The following is a 16,291-nucleotide window of genomic DNA, read 5'->3' as shown; positions in this document are numbered from 1 at the left end:
GGGTGACTGTGGGGACTGGTGGTTACTGGCAGGACTGGTGGCCTGTGTGTGCTTGTGTGTTGCTGATCCCAGGACTGAGGAAGCAGGGGGTAGGAGGATGTAGGGTCAGAGGGTGGACAGACACAGCACAGGGGGTCACAAGCAGTCCAGCAAAGCCTGTCACAACCCAGGCAAGTTGGCTGATCTGGCACTGAGGCCTGCATGCCGGGCGCTGCCTCTCTCCCTACAGCTGGGCCAGGTTGCCTGGCGGACCCAGGGGGACCCTCCGGTGTGTTTACAATTCGGTTTCCCACAATCCACCCCCCTTGCTAGGCCGGGCCGTGGGGGATTGAAGGAATCGCCTCCCAAAGGGCCTCTTAGGCCTGACCCCGTCACTGCCCACAGCCCGGGCGACTGGCCACAGAAACCAACCGGCCCCTTCCCCGGCCTAACTCCGCTCAGCGCCTCTGACTCTCCTCTCTGATCAGCCTCCCTAGGCCTGCCCCCCCCGCATCGCCAAGCAACACTAACGGCTAACGACCTCCCACAGGACCCACTTAAACAACCGGTAACTTTGCTTCTGCCGCTGGCCCTTAATTGCGGGCGAGGTTTGTCGGCTCCCTGGCCAGCGCGGCACTGCTCAGCGCTCTGGCTAAGGCAGGAGGAGGTGTAATGAGCCAGGAGTCCCCTGTAAATCCCACTGAGAGACGAGTGCCGTCTGGCTAGCGGGGGAACTTGCTCGTTAGTCGCCGTGTCACTAACGAGGACGGTTTAATGAGCGCAGGACAAAGCAGGGTTTCTAGCTGATGATTATTTGTGTCCTAAGCCAGAGTCAGGGACATCAGCCTGTTCCACACGACGCTGCCCAGGCTGCGTTCCCGCTGGGTCTGCCCTGCCCATCTCTGATCAGACCCCTTGGCCCAGTCACAGCCCCACGGCCAGCACATCACACACCCTGGGCATCTCCCTACGGCCACTCATCGGCCAGTGACAGCTCCTGTGACAGTCAGTCCCCCAGCACCACCCTGAGTGAGCCCCCATCAGCCTCACTCGCCCCACACGGCCTGGGGCACTCGTGGTTCATACAGGCAACGAGTCCAGCAGGGACCAGGAACCAGGATGTCTTTTGAATTCGAGTTTAATGACCATGACTGTGAAATGCACGTGCCCAACAACCCCAGCCCAGAGAAGTGTCCATCCCGTAGGGATGGGCCAAAGAGTGATAGATAGATAGATAGATAGATAGATAGATAGATAGATAGATAGATAGATAGATAGATAGATAGATAGATAGATAGATAGATAGATAGATAGATAGATAGATAGATAGAGTTTAAGGGGAGAGAGAGAGAAGGAGAGAGCTGGCTGAGTTCAGATTGAGATAGATTAGGAGGGTCAGAAGAACACAAGTTTGATTATACACATGGAGAAAGAGAGAATTGGACAGATGATACTCCAGGATGACAAGTGTGGATGGGCAATATCACAGATCTTCTTAAGATTTCCTTTACAGATCAGGTCTAGGGTACGTCTTTCTCTGCACATAATCGGTTCCTACAGAACGTGGTCAGCAGCTCTGGATGGGAACAGGACACAAGGCCTGTGTTCTGCCCCAAACACATCGGCTCTCGACTTGGCTGCTCATTTACATTCAGCAGGTCGGAACGACCCTGAGAAGGGGGTGTACCTGTTGCCATGCCTTGCAATTCGATCATGAGTCTCAGATGAAATTGAGAGGCCGTAATGTCACGTTCTAATTCTCACACTCGTCTGACATCCTTAGAGGATTAGACTCTGCCACAGGGTTACTCCTTACGCCTTTCAAACCAGGCAAATTGGACTGCCAATTTTTGATGTGCCTAAAGGAATTTACTGCCCCAAACATCATTGATTTTAATGGGAGTTGGGCACCTAACTCCCTTGGTGTTATTTAAGATCCCAACCTACATCTATGAAACAGGAAGGAAGACCCACTGCAAAAATTCAGCAATGATTTTGTCTCTCACTCAAATGCTATTTAGTCCTTAGTCTAGCACGTTTCCATTGTGTTTCCAATGATGAGGCCTGATATTCCTCGATTATCTTCACCTCCCTTGGGTTGGCAAATGCTCTAGTCAGCTCCAGATTCACAAGCACAATGACGACGTGGGAGCGCCGGCAAGCTAAGCCCTTGGGCTGAGTTCCACAATGGTACTAAGGGAGCAAGTAGTACCAATTTCACTGGATGTTCAAACTCACCTTTCATGTCAAATTTGCATTGAGTCCACTGGGGGTTCAAAATGTAAGACAGGTCTAACGTCTCTAATCTGGCACTCTCCAGTCTGGCAACATCTGTGGTCCGGCAAGATTTTAGTTATTCAGACGTCCACTTTTCAAGGGTTTGGTCAAGTTTCCCGTGGTCCCGTAAAGTTTCTTTACCGCCCCACTCCAGTCCTGTCTCTCGGTGGTCTCTGTGGTTACTTGGCTCTAATTCACCCCTCAAAGCCGTTTAAGTCCCCAGCAAGCAGTGGCATGGTGGGTAATGCTGCTAGACTACATTGACCTCGCATGGTTTGGCAAATTCTCTGGTTCGGCACCGGATTAGAGAGGTTCAACCTGTACATTAAAACACACTGGGGAACTTCTAGAGCACACCAGCAGGGTCTGTCAGGAACAGTCCTTTATAGTGATGACTGTATCTTTAGACGTCTGAATGACATTAAACATCTGGTACTTTGTGCTCCTGTATCTTACACCACTTATCACACTAATTAATCACAGAGTCCCAGGGCTGGCAGAGATCTCAGGAGGTCATCGAGTCCAGCCCCCTGCCCAAAGCAGCACCAACTCCAAGACAATCATCCCAGCCAGGGCTTTGTCAAGCCGGGACTGAAACACCTCTAGGGATGGAGATTCCATCGCTCCCCCCCACCCTGCCCAGGGAACCCATCCCAGTGCTTCTCCACGCTCCGACGGAAACAGCTTTTCCTCATATCTGTTCTAGACCTCCACCACTTCAGCGTGAGACCATTGCTCCTTGTTCTGCAGCGTGACACCATTGCACCACTGAGAACAGCCTCTCTCCATCCTCTCTGGGACCCCCCTCAGGAAGTTGAAGGCTGCTCTCAGATCCCTCCCTACTCTTCGCTTCCGCACGGTTACATTCTGATGCAGTTTCCTTACTTTCAACAGGGACCAAGGGTCTGAATTGAAAGGCATCTGGGCACCTAATGGGACTCTCAAAGGCACATGGTCACCTGACGCGCACGGCCATAGGTAGCCTTTAGCTTCCCAGGTGCTCTGTGAAAATAGCGACAGGTGTCTCTCCATCTCTCACGGGTCAGTCTTCAAGAGAACAGAGACACAGGATCAAGGCTCCCTGATGCCCCTGCATGTCTGTAGCAGAGACCAGCGTCCGTACCATTCTAGAAAACTTTGCAAAAGTCTGTGGAGACTCAGTCTCCAGGGGCACATCTGATGAATACAAATTGGGGTTATTTGTGAAACCTGCTCAGTTGCCGTCCGTAATCAAAGCAGGTAAGGGGAAAGGCACCAGCAGGGTAATGAAATTAGAATGGAACGAGATGATAATCAGCATAGAAATCTGTGTAATGAGTAGGAGGATGTTTGTGGAACCTTTAAATATTTGATGTGTAACCGAAGGAGAAAGATGGCTCCCTCTTTCTCTCAAGAAAAGCTAATAAGCTAAGCCCTCCAAAGTGTGTGTGTGTGTGTGTGTGGTGTGTATATGTGTGCACGTGCACATGCGAGAGAGAGAAAGAGAGAGAGCGAGACTACCCCAGACATTTTACTTAAAACTCCTGTATCTACCATATATTTTTGAGAGAGGCTGTGGGTCTGTGTATCTCTCTCTCTGTGTGTGTGTGTGTGTGTGTTTGTTTTTGCAAGAACTCTTCCTACACCGTAAGAACTAGGGCCACCCAATTCAGCAGGCAACTTCCTTTGATCATAACATAGAGTGGTGTAGGAGTTGGGTGGGCTGGGAAAATGGGATGTACCCAGAATGAGATTGCTTCTCAGAAAACCAAATGGAAAAGAGACAAGAAACACCAGGCAGAAGAATGGGGCTGGTTGTGGGTGTGCTCCACTCATATCTAGGAATACACCAGCCCCAGTTCTTCCCCACCCAAGGCCTTTTAGGAACCTGCATGGGGCACTGAAGATCCCTCCTTCCAAATCATTTAGGAACATTGCCGGCTGAGGAACGTAGGGGGCAGATAAACCTGGACCTGCCCCAGCTGCGGGACATGCACCCCTCTCCCGGCTCTGCCCGTTGAAGCTGCATCAGCCATGGAGAGACACGTCTCACCTGGTCCTACGCTGCTGATGCAGTGAGAGAGGGCTGGGGTTGTCTTATCCCTGGGGCTCTCTGCACTCTCCTACACCAGCCCCACCCCAGAGAAATGATTGAAATGAACCAAGGGCACTTCCATTCTATGTTCCAACCCCCCTGCCCCAAATGAGTGGAGCGAAGGATCCGAGGGAGACCAGGTAAATCTCGACATTAACAAACACAGTCTTCACGTTTGGGGTGATCCCAGCTGGTGGGAGGAAAGCGTTTTCCATGGCGAGTCACCAGCATGTCGGTCCCGTATGACCACGTCTTTCCTCTCTCCCGCATGTGCTGCCTTTATCTCTCTCCTTTTCAACTCCTGAGGGCATAAGAGACCCCAAACACCCCTGCCACAGGGCGCGGCTCTCTCTGCAGCTGTAGGAGGCTGAGTCAATGAGACAGAAACCTACAAGTCTGTGGGTCGTAGCCTAAAACAACACTTGATCAATTTCAGGGGAATATATTTGTCTCACAGCTAGAGAGTCCAGTGAATTGCATCTCCACTGAGAGGTTTAGAAGCATGTAGGTACCATCAAATCCTCGCTCCCAATCCGCATGAGACACTCTCAGAGCACCTGAATAAACCGGCCCATGTGGTAGCGTTGACTCTCTCAGCTGTGGCCTGCTCCAGTAGATGGGAAATATGGAGTTGATGATTGTCCTACCTCTGTTACTAACTTGCTATGTGAAATTGACATAACCTCTCTGTGCCTCAGTTTCCCTCTCTTTCAGTACAGGAGCTAACACTGCTCACCCTCCTTAGGCACATCGCTGGGGATCTGCAGCTGAGAGAGCTCCGTGCGCTTCTCCCAAGTCTGCCAGAGGGAATGAAGAGACCGTCGTGGACTTCCCCTCTCTTTGGGTCAGAGCCTCGGTAAGCATGAAGCTTGGGTCATTAGAAGGCAGGAGGGGCTTGTCTCTGTACTGGATTTCGCTCCTGTCTCCTGATGCATCCCCTGACCAGATCCTTTCCCCCTAATTTCTCCACATTTATCAGACACCTGATAATGGCTTAGAACATAAAAACCTAAGAACATAAGAACGGCCACACTGGTTCAGACCAAAGTTCCATCCAGCACAGTAACTTGTCTACCAACAGTGGCCAATGCCAGGTATCCCAGAGGGAGTGAAACGAACAGGTAATGATCAAGCGATCTCTCTCCTGCCATCCATCTCCACTCGCTGACAAACAGAGGCTACAGACACCATTCCTTACCCACACTGGCTAATAGCCACTTAAGTCCAAAGGGGAGCTGGGCCCTTCCAAAAAGTCCTTGATACCAGGGAGAACTTTCCAATCCATCAGAGAACAAAATAGCGCAGGAGCAGACAGCAACTGGGAGATGGAAAGAGGTGACCAAGTGAAAGGCCTTATGAGCTCTGACACATTAGGCTTCCTTGGAATAAGGAGAAGTGTCAGGAGTTTTCAAGCGAGTCGATGGCCATCAAACATCTACCAAAGATTGAATGACACTGGCAGTTGGGTTTTTATCACCTCCAGACTCCTTTCAAAATCCCAGTTAAAAGAGAGAATGAATCATTTCTCTGCCTGGGTAAACTCTTAGTTTCACAACTCAGCTAAGCGAGTGGCATCACCCATCCCTGCAAAACCAGGGGTATTCGCTCTGGTTTATCATTTCTCAGTTTGTAAAGCAGGGAGAATGAAAGAATCATAGAACACTAGGACTGGAAGCGAACTCGAGCGGGCAACCAGTCCACGGCAGGACCAAGCACCGGCTAGACCATCCGTGACAGGTGTCTGTGTGTCCAACCTGCCCTTAAATGGTGATGGAGATTCCACAGCCTCTCTAGGCAATTTAATCCAGTGTTTAACCACCAGGACAGCTCTGGATCTCTTTTTAAAAAGACTTTGAGAGCTGCTGCTGACAAACATTGAGGAAAAGCCTGGCAGTATAATTAATGAACAAGTCAGCTCCTTCAGGGGCATCAATCCGTATGAAACTCCTTTCCAGTCACACTTATACATTCTCAAGTCTGCAATAGCCTTCACAGAGATTTATTATTGTTATTGATACTTTGGATGAGCAAGAGCACTAATGTAATACTGACATTCCTTTGTTATTTATTGAACATTTGATAGGGACACAAAATTTGAGGCTGGGTTAGATTGTCAGACAAATGCAGGTAAACCCTGAAATGCCAAAACAAAAAAGCTCTACAAGGCGTTATTACACCAATTGTAATTTTTGAGAAGAGCCCCACGAATGCGTCAAGGATTAGACTGTCCACCTGGTAGTGACAGATTGAAGGAGCCCAGTCTAGTTAGCTTAATGAAAAGGAGGTGGAGGTGGGAATTAACCACAACAGATAAAGTTGTTCACAGGGAGTCAGTCCAGCACAGAAAAGTATAGCACAACACTGTGGATGGAAGTTTCAGCCAGGCAAAACCAGAGTGGGACATTAGAGAAAAATTGGGAATAATTAATTTTGTAGCCATTGACTAACCATCATGGTGGATTCTCCAACGGTGAGAATTTTAAAAACAAGATAATGTTTAAAAAACTCTACCTTCTCTAGACATTGTTTGGAGAAGTTCGCTTCCCTGTGCTTCAAAGAAGGCGAGATAAGATAATGATATTCGCTCCCCATGCCTCAATACCTTGAAAATCTGGCCGTTGGTGAGTTGGGAAGGCCAATATGCAAAAGAGCTTTGAAGTTTCAGTGCCAGATTTTCAACGGTATTTAATGGGCAAATGGTTCAGAGGGACGATTGCTGGGGCTTTCAAAAGTCTCACCTGCTGAAGCATTTTTGTAAACCTGCAATGGCAGTAACACTTTAGAAACTCCTAACCTTCAGAGTCCAGACCAACTAAGCTGATTTTGTTTTGGGACTTAGACCTCTAAATCGTTTCCACACCTTTGCAAAGGTCCTGTCCAATAACCCATAGAACAAAACTGCCCCTCAATTACGTCTCTTTTCTCTTGACAGATGGAGCTCGCGTATGGAATAGAGAAGAGAAACCACTCCAATGGACAGGAGTTTATCCTCCTGGGATTCCCGGGAAATCAATATGTCCAGATCTCTCTTTCTGTGGTGTTTACCACAACGTATGTCCTGACAATTGCAGGAAACATTGCCATAATAGCTCTGGTCATGGTCCATCCTCACCTCCAAATGCCCATGTACTTTTTCCTTTCCAACCTCTCCTTCCTGGAGATCTGGTACACCACAGCCTGTGTCCCTAAAGCAATTACCATTTTCCTGTGGAAAAGCAGAACCATCCCCTATGTTGGCTGCATCCTGCAGATGTACTTCATTTTCTCTCTGGGCTGCACGGAATTTTTCCTCTTGACCGCTATGGCCTATGACCGCTATCTGGCCATTTGCTACCCGTTGCGCTATAGCACCATGATGAGCAGTACCAAGTCTGCTCAGCTGGTCCTGGGCTCATGGGTCGCTGGTTTTGTGATTATATCTTATCCAGCTTCACTGATGATCAAGATGTCTTTCTGTGGCTCTAACGTAATCGACCATTTCTTCTGCAGCCCCGATTCTGTGGTCATTCTCTCCTGCTCAGACACTTCTGAGTTTCAGTTGGCAACTCTCACCCTAGCGATCATTGTCATCCTGGGGTCGTTTTTGTTAACCATGGTCTCCTACATTTGCATCATCTCCACCATCGTGAGGATCCCATCAGCGCAAGGCCGGCAAAAGGCCTTTTCCACATGCTCCGCTCATCTTATTGTTGTGATTATGTGGTACGGCTCTGATATTTTCCTATATGTCCGGTATTCCACAGAGAACTCTTTGGAGATCAACAAGATAGTCAACACTTTGGGCATTATTGTAACTCCCCTGTTAAACCCTTTCATCTACACTCTGAGAAATAAAGAGGTGAAGAAGGCTTTCTGGAAGGTATTCGGTGGGACATGACGTTAGCTTTGAACAACTTTCATTTTACTGGCTTGATTATCAACTTATTTTCCAGTTTGCATTGGACAGAGACAGGCCTAGACAAAATGGTGCTACCAACAAAAGCATCTTTGATGTTCCTCCTCTGTATGTTAAAGTTTTGAACACCTTTCTTTTGAACCTGCAACCTTTTAAGTTCATTTGGTGACCCCTAGTTCCTATGTTATGGGAACTTTTCCTAATTCACCTTTTCCACACTAGTCATGATTTTATAGACCTCTATTATATCCTCCTTTAGCCTCCTCTTTCCTAAGTCTTTTTATTTATGCAAGATGTGGGTGTACCATAGTTTATATTAACTGTTCACAAATCCTGCTGGAAGGTCATAAGTGGGGTTCCACAAGTGTCTGTTTTTGGATTTGTTCTGTTCATCAATGATTTATATATCGCCATAGAGAGGACGCTTATTAAGTTTGTAGACGATGCCAAGCTGGGAGGGATTGCAAGTTCTTTGGAGGATAGGGTCAGAATTCAAAATGATAGGGACAAACTGGAGAAATGGTCTGAGGGAAACAGGATGAAGTTTAATAAAGACAAATGCAGAGCGCTCCACTTAGGAAGGAATAGTCCATTTTACACACACACAGAATGGGAAGCGACTGTCTCGGAAGGAGTCATGGAGAAAAGAATCTAGGGGACATGATTCTGAGCTTCATTAAGAGGAGTGTTGTGAGCAAGACATGAGAAGACATTCTTTCACCTTCCTCTGCACTGATTAGGCCTCAGTTGGAGTATTGTGTCTAGTTCTGGGCACCACATTTCAGGAAAGATGTGGAAAAATTGGAGAGGGTCCACAGCAGAGCAAGAAGAATGATTAAAGGTCTAGAGAACATGATATATGAGGGAAGACTGAAAGAATTGGGCTTGTTTAATTTGGAAAGAGAAGACTGAGAGAGGATATGATAGCATTTTTCAGGTATCTAATAGGGTGTCGCACAGAGGAGGGAGAAAAATGGAAGAGGAAGAAGATGATGAGGAAGATGACAAAAGAAGACAGAAAAAAGAAGATGAAGAAAAAGATGAAGATGAAAAAAGAAAAGAAAGAAAGAAAGAAAGAAAGAAAGAAAGAAAGAAAGAAAGAAAGAAAGAAAGAAAGAAAGAAAGAAAGAAAGAAAGAAAGAAAGACAAGTTTAAAGAGACAAAGATGAAAAAAGAAAGTAGACAAAGACAAAAGAGGAAAAAAGACAAAGTTGAGAAAAGAAAGAGGAAAGAAGACCATGACCAATTGTTTTCCAGGGTAAAGAAGAAGATGACTAAAGAAAAGGAAAGACACAGATGAAAAAAGATTAAAAAAGATGAAGGAAAAGACAACGAAGAACAAAGAAGAAAGAAGATGAAGAGGAAAGTAGACAAAAGAAGACAAAGATGAAAAAAGAAAGAAGACTATGTCCAACTGTTTTCCAGGGCCACTGTAGTAGGGTCAAGAAGGAATGGGACATTTTCATTATGGAAGTATGGGCAGGGGTGGTGGTGAAGTAATACACCAAAGCACTGGTGTGAACTAATAGCCATTCTTTTCACAATAGCTTCTATTGATCTAACTTATTTGAAAATGCCAGGCTCCCGTAAGTTTCAATCACTCATAAGGCAAAGACAGGAATACTATCTTGGGGTGTGTCTAGACTACAGGGTTTTCTCCACAAAAGTGGACTTTTGTTGACAAAACTATACCTGTGTCTACACTACCACAGCGTTATGTTGACAGTAAGTCGACAGAACACCTCAGTTTTGTCAACCACGGTAAACCTCATTCTACGAGCAATAATGCCTGTTGAAAAAAGACACTATTTCATCCCACTATGCTTTTTCAAAAGAGAGCATCTACAGTCTCTTTCAAAAAAGTGGCTTGCTTTTTCAACAGAACTGGTTGTAGTCTAGATGCTCTTTGTCAACAGAGGCTTTGTCAACAGATACTGTCAATAAAGCCTATGTTGACAAAACCCAGAAGTCCAGACGTGCCCTTGGTGTCTAGACTGTTCTACCCAGAAAATCAGTGTGACTCCACAGAGTCTGTTACATACCTTAGGTCAGACCCAAGGTGCATATGTACAGGAAGATTTCGGCAAATCCAGTAATGTGCCTGAACCACTATTGCTTACTGATTAAACTTTAGCAACCAAGCTAAAAGGCCCAAAATAGGCCTAGACAGCATGACCTAGTTAGGGAGGAGGAAGAAGGGGAGTATGGGTGCCACAGAGAGGGAAGCCTGACCCCGCATCCTTCCTGAGACCGAAATCTCTAGTGAAATCCTACATTTAGAAAAGCAGGAAGTTTGTCTAGATGCCCTAAGACAGATTTGTTAGGGCCCCGAAGCATGAAGTCTCTGAAAAAGAAAAAAAACGCATCTGGTAAAAGTGATGATCAAAATAAAACCTCTTGCCTAACCTTTAAAAAGTGCTTGACTTACAAGTGTTTGAGTGACATCTTAATGTAATACTAATGGATAAATAGGGAAGGAAAGTTTGAGTTAGGGGGACAATTTTGGGGAACACTTGGAGGGATGCCTCAAGGACCCCTTGAGGACTCTTCACATCTGGCCACATCTCCATCCTCACTGGCAGATGGAAGACTGGCCATCAGAAGCCTGCCCGGTGTCACTCGAGAGCCATACTCAACTTCTGTAATTATCGAGGGCGGGGGTGTTTTACTAACCTGTTGCAGACATATGTAAGTGCCTGAGACTAATTAAAGTTTAGCTTTAAGTGAAAGCACTCTTGTGTTGTCCTGTTTGTACCATCCATCTATTGGTTGGATGACCGTGTCTACCCTGACTTATTTCCTGACACCACCTAACAGAAAGTAAAAGTTACTCAGAGGTTTGAGTTGAAAGAACCCCAAGTAACACAGGGAAGTGTAGTTGTAGATGCAGCCTTTGGATTTCAAAGATTTATTTGAAGTCCTGAAATGAAGCTGGTCATCACGCCAACTCCTTTAGATTCTAAGGGTATGTGTGAACTACATCCCTTTTTCGATAAAGGGACATGAACAATGAGCCCAGCAGGGACCAAGAACCAGGATGTGTTTTCAATTAGTTTAGTGACCAGGATTGTGAAATGCACCTGCCTGACAATCCCTGTTAGTGACATGCCTGTCCCAATTAGTGATAGATAGATAGATAGATAGATAGATAGATAGATAGATAGATAGATAGATAGATAGATAGATAGATAGATAGATAGATAGATAGATAGATAGATAGATAGATAGAGAAAGGCAAGCGAGAGAGAAGGAGAAAGGTGACTGAGTTCAGATTGAGATAGATGGGAAGGGGCAGGAGAACACAAGTTTGACTAGACGACTGGACAAAGAGAGGATTGGACAGATGATACTCCAGGAAGACAAGTGTGGATGGGCAATATGACAGAGGCCCTCCCGTATCATCTGTAGATTTCTCTCGGGTTAGGACTTTAGTCTTGAGGGCCGCACTGGCCTGAGTCAGTGGATACGAAGTGCATTACTGGAGAGCTTCTTAGGTTATACTAGGCAGATCAGGTGGAGGGTACGACATTCTCTGAACAAAATGGGTTCTGACAGAATCTAGCCAGCAGCTCTGGTTGGGAACAGGTGGCCTGTGTTCTGCCCCCAAACACATTGGCTCTCGTCTGGACTGCTCATATACAGGCAGCAACTCAGACCGACCCGTGAGAAGGGGGAATCTCTGCTGCCACGCCTGGTAGTTTGATCATGAGTCTCAGATGGAATTGAGGGCCCGTAATGCCACGTTCTAATTCCCTCACTCATCTGACATCGTTATGGGATTAGAGTCTGATGCAGGGCCTACTCTTTCCTCCATTCAATCCAATGTCAAATAGGACTGGTAATTTTTGATGTGCCTAAAGGAAATTAGTGCCCCAAACATCATTGATTTTAACAGGAGTCGAGCACCTAATTCCCTTGGTTTTCTGGAAGATCCCAACCTACCTCTCCGGAAAGGGAAGGAAGACCAGCTGCGTAATTTCAGCAATGATTTTGTCCCTCACTCAAATGCTATTTAGTCCTTAGTCTAGCACGTTTCCTTTGTGTTTCCAATGCTGAGGCCTGATATTCCTCGATTATCTTCCCCCCATGGGGATGGCAAATGCTCTAGTCAGCTCCAGATCTCACAAGCACAATGATGACTTGGTAGCGCCGGCTAGCTGAGCACTAGGGCTGAGTTCCACAATGGTACGAAGGGAGCAAGTCGTACCAATTTCTCTGGATGTTCAAACTCACCTTTCAAGTCAAATCTGCATTGAGTCAACTGGGGGTTCTAAATGTGCGACAGGTTGAAGCTCTCTAATCCGGCATTCTCTGGTCTGGAAACATCTGTGGTCCGGCAAGATTTTAGTTATTCAGATGTCCACTTTTCATGGGTGTGGCCAAGTTTCCCGTAAGGTTTGTTTACCCCTCCCCCCCCACTCCCAGTCCAGTCTCTCAGTGCTCTGCGTGGTTACATGACTCTAATTCACTTCTCAAAGTATTCTAAATGCCCAGCAAGCAGTGGCAGGGTTGGTAATGCCGCTAGACAATATCCAATCTGGTTCAGAAATTGATTCGAGAGGTTCAAACTGTACATTAAAACACACTGGGGAACTCTAGGACACACCAGCAGGATATCTCAGGAACAGGCCTTTATAGTGATGACTGTATCTTTAGACATCTGAATGATATTAAACATCTGGTACTCTGTGCTTCTGTATCTTACACCACTTATCACACTAATTAATCACAGAGTCCCAGGCATGGCAGAGACCTGAGGAGGCCAATAAGTCCAGCCCCCTGCCAAAAGCAGGACCAACCCCAACTCCATCATCCCAGCCAGAGCTTGGTTAAGCCGGGACTTATACACCTCTAGGGATGGAGATTCCACCCCCTCCCTAGGGAACCCATCCCAGCGCTTCCCCACCCTCTAGGGAAATTGTTTTTCCTAATCTCCAATCAAGACCTCCCCCACTGCAACTTGAAACCATTCCTCCTCATTCTGCCATCTGCCCTCACTGAGAACAGCCTCTCTCCATTGTCTCTGCAACCCTCTTCAGGAAGTTGAAGGCTGTTCTCAAATCCCCCCTCACTCTTCTCTTCCTCAGGGTTAAATTTTGATGCAGTTTCCTAACTTTCAAGAGGCACTAAGGGTCAGAATTGAAAGGTGTCTGGGCACCTAATGGGACTCTCAAATGCGCATGGACACCTGACGCTCACTGCTATGGGTGGCCTTTAGCTTCCCAGGTGCTCTGTGAAAATCCCAACAGGTGTCTCTCAGTCTGACCTGTTGCGATTTTCAGGTAACCCAAACAATTGCTCATGGTTCAGTCTGCAAGGGAACAGAAACACAGGATCAAGGCTCCCTAATCCCCCAGCATGTCTGTAGCTGAGGATGGCGTCTGTACCGAGCCAGGGGTTGGCTCATTCTAGAAAAGTCTGAGAAAGTCAGTGGAGACCCAATCTCCAGGGGCACATCCGACGAATACAAATTGGGGCTATTTCTGAGACCTGCTCAGTTGCCATCTGTAAACAAAGCAGGTAAGGGGAAAGTCACCCGCAGGGTAATGAAATGAGAATGGAACGAGATACTTGGAGGATGTTTGTGGAATCTTTAAATATTTGATGTGTAAGTGGAGGAGAAAGATGGCTCCCTCTTTTGCGGTGATGTGTTTCCCTCAGAATCCAGGAGAGCTACATTCTAAGGGGAGACTACAGGATAGGAGGGAGGGGTTTGGCTAGTTCTCTCAACAAAAGCTAAAAATTCCTCCAAAGTGTGTGTGTGTGAGAGAGAGAGACGGGGTGGGGGGGGGGAGAGAGAGAGAGAGAGACTACCTCAGAAATATTACTTAAAACTCCTGTAATTACCATACCTCTTTGAGAGAGATTGTGGGTCTGTGTATTCATGTATGTGTCTGTCTGTGTGTGTTAGTCCAAATACTCTTCCCAAACCGTAAGAGCTAGGGTCACCCAAATCGGCAGGCAGCTTCCTTTTATCGTAACTTAGAGCAGTATGTGAGCTGGATGGTGCCTGGAAAATGGGACGTACCCGGAATGAGATTGTTTCTAAGAAAACCGAAATTGGAAAAGAGACACAATCACTAGGCAGGTGAATGGGGCTGGTTGTGGGTGAGCCCCACTCCTGTCTGGGACTGCGCCAGCCCCACTTCTCCCCCACCAAGTGCCTTTTAAGGACCTGCGTGGGGGACTGAAGATCCCGCCTTCCAATTCTTTTAGGAACATTGCCTGCTGCTCCCCTGCTTCAGGGAGCGAAGGGAAAGTGCCCCGTATGCTGCATCCTCATTCTGGCTGAGGAACGCAGGGGGCAGATCAACCTGCACCTGCCCCAGCTGCGGGACATGCACCCCTCCCCCGGCTGTGCCCGTTGAAGCTGCAGCAGCCATGAAGAGACACGTCTCACCTGGTTCCACGCTGCTGCAGTGAGAGAGGGCTGGGGTTGTCCTGTCCCTGAGGCAGCCTGCATCCTCCTCCCCCGCCCCGCCCAAGAGCAATGATTGAAATGAACCAAGGACACTTCCATTCTATGTTCCAACCCCCCCGCTCCAAACGAGTGGAGTGAAGGACCCGAGGGAGGCCGGGTAAATCTCCACGTTAACGAACAGTCTCCAAGTTCGGGATGATCCCAGCTGGCGGGAGGAAAGCGTTTCCCACAGTGAGTCACCAGCACGTCGGTCACAAACATCCACGTCTTTCCTCTCTCCTGCGCATGCTGCCTTTATCTCTCCCTTTCTCAACTCCGGAGGGCATAGGAGAGCACAACGGCCCCTGCCACAGGGGCGCAGCTCTCCCTGCAGCTGCAGGACGCTGAGTCAAGGAGACAGAAACCTACAAGTGGGCAGGTCACATCACTCAGACATGGGCTCTTTTCATAGCCCCAAACACCACTTGATCAATTTCAGGGGAATTTCTGTGTTCCACCACTAGAGTGTCCAGGGAAATGTGTCTCCACTGAGAAGTTAAGAAGCATGTAGGCACCTACAAATCCTCGCTCCCAATCCGCATAGCTGCAGTGAGACATCTCTCTGAGCACCTGAATGTCTGTGAGGATCTGGCCAATGTGGTAGCATTGGCTCTCTCAGCTGTGGCCTGCTCCAGTAGATGGGAAATAAGGAGTTGGTGATTGCCCAGACTCTGTTACTAACTTGCTGTGTGACATTCACACAACCCCTCCATGTCTCAGTTTCCCTGTCTGACAATACAGGAGCTAAAGCTGCTCACCCGTCATAGGCACCTCACTGGGGATGACCAAGGGTCCATCCAGCCCAGTATCCTGTCTGCCCACAGTAGCCAATTCCAGAGGTAATGGTCAAGCGATCTCTCTTCTGCCATGCATCTCCACCCTGAGACAAACAGATGCTAGGGACACCATTCCTTACCCAGACTGGCCAATACCCATTTAAGGACTCCCGAGCACTGCTGGGCCTTTCCCAATGGCACTGAAGTGCTGGCTAACAGGGAGGACTATGTAACCCGTCGGAGAACAAAATAGCCCGGGAGCGGATAGAGATTGGGAGATGGAAAGAAGTGACCAAGTGAAAGGTCTTATCAGACTAGGATCCCTTGGAATAAGAAGGAGAAGTGTCAGGAGGTGTTTTCAAACGAGGCCATGTCAATCAAAAATCTACCAAAGAATGAATGACACTGGGGCCGTGTCCAGACTCAGGGGTTTTTTCGGGAAAAGTAGCCTTTTCCCGAAAAAACTTCCCCTGCGTCCAGACTCAAGCCGCGTTCTTTCGAAATAATTTCGAAAGAACGCGGCTTTTCTTTCGATGGCGGTAAACCTCATTTCACGAGGAAGAACGCCTTCCTTCGAAAGTTCCTCTTTCGAAGGAAGGCGTTCTTCAATGTAAAGAGGCCGTCTTCGAAAGAGAGCATCCAGACTCGCTGGGTGCTCTCTTTCGAAAAAGCGGATTTTTCTTTCGAAAGAAGCCTGCAGTCTAGACATAGCCTGGGCGTTGGGTTTTTATCCCCTCCAGTCTCCTTCTAAAATCCCAATATAAAGGGATAATGAATCATTTCTCTGCCAGGGAAAAATCTTGGTTCCCTATCTCAGCTGAGTGAGCGGC

The 16,291-nt window shown here is 47.5% G+C and overlaps 2 protein-coding genes across 2 annotated transcripts in view; one reads left to right on the top strand and one right to left on the bottom strand.

Annotated features, from left to right (window-relative positions):
• The window catches only part of LOC102448380 (olfactory receptor 14A16-like), a 111,676-nt gene that overhangs the window by 35,381 nt on the left and 60,004 nt on the right, over positions 1-16,291 (bottom strand). The window lies entirely within an intron of this gene.
• On the top strand, positions 7,455-8,207 carry LOC102447632 (olfactory receptor 6F1-like). The gene has a single exon (XM_006135719.2). The coding sequence runs from the start codon at positions 7,455-7,457 to the stop codon at positions 8,205-8,207; it is 753 nt and encodes a 250-aa protein (XP_006135781.2).

The sequence above is a fragment of the Pelodiscus sinensis genome, chromosome 30 (genome assembly GCF_049634645.1).
Source record: "Pelodiscus sinensis isolate JC-2024 chromosome 30, ASM4963464v1, whole genome shotgun sequence".
NCBI lineage: Eukaryota > Metazoa > Chordata > Testudines > Trionychidae > Pelodiscus > Pelodiscus sinensis.
Note: the sequence above shows the minus strand (reverse complement) of the source record. Positions and strands in the feature narration are given on the sequence as shown.

Bases quoted from the DNA above. Each gene is read 5' to 3' on its own strand.
- LOC102447632 (XM_006135719.2), top strand. From the start codon at position 7,455: ATGTACTTTTTCCTTTCCAACCTCTCCTTCCTGGAGATCTGGTACACC.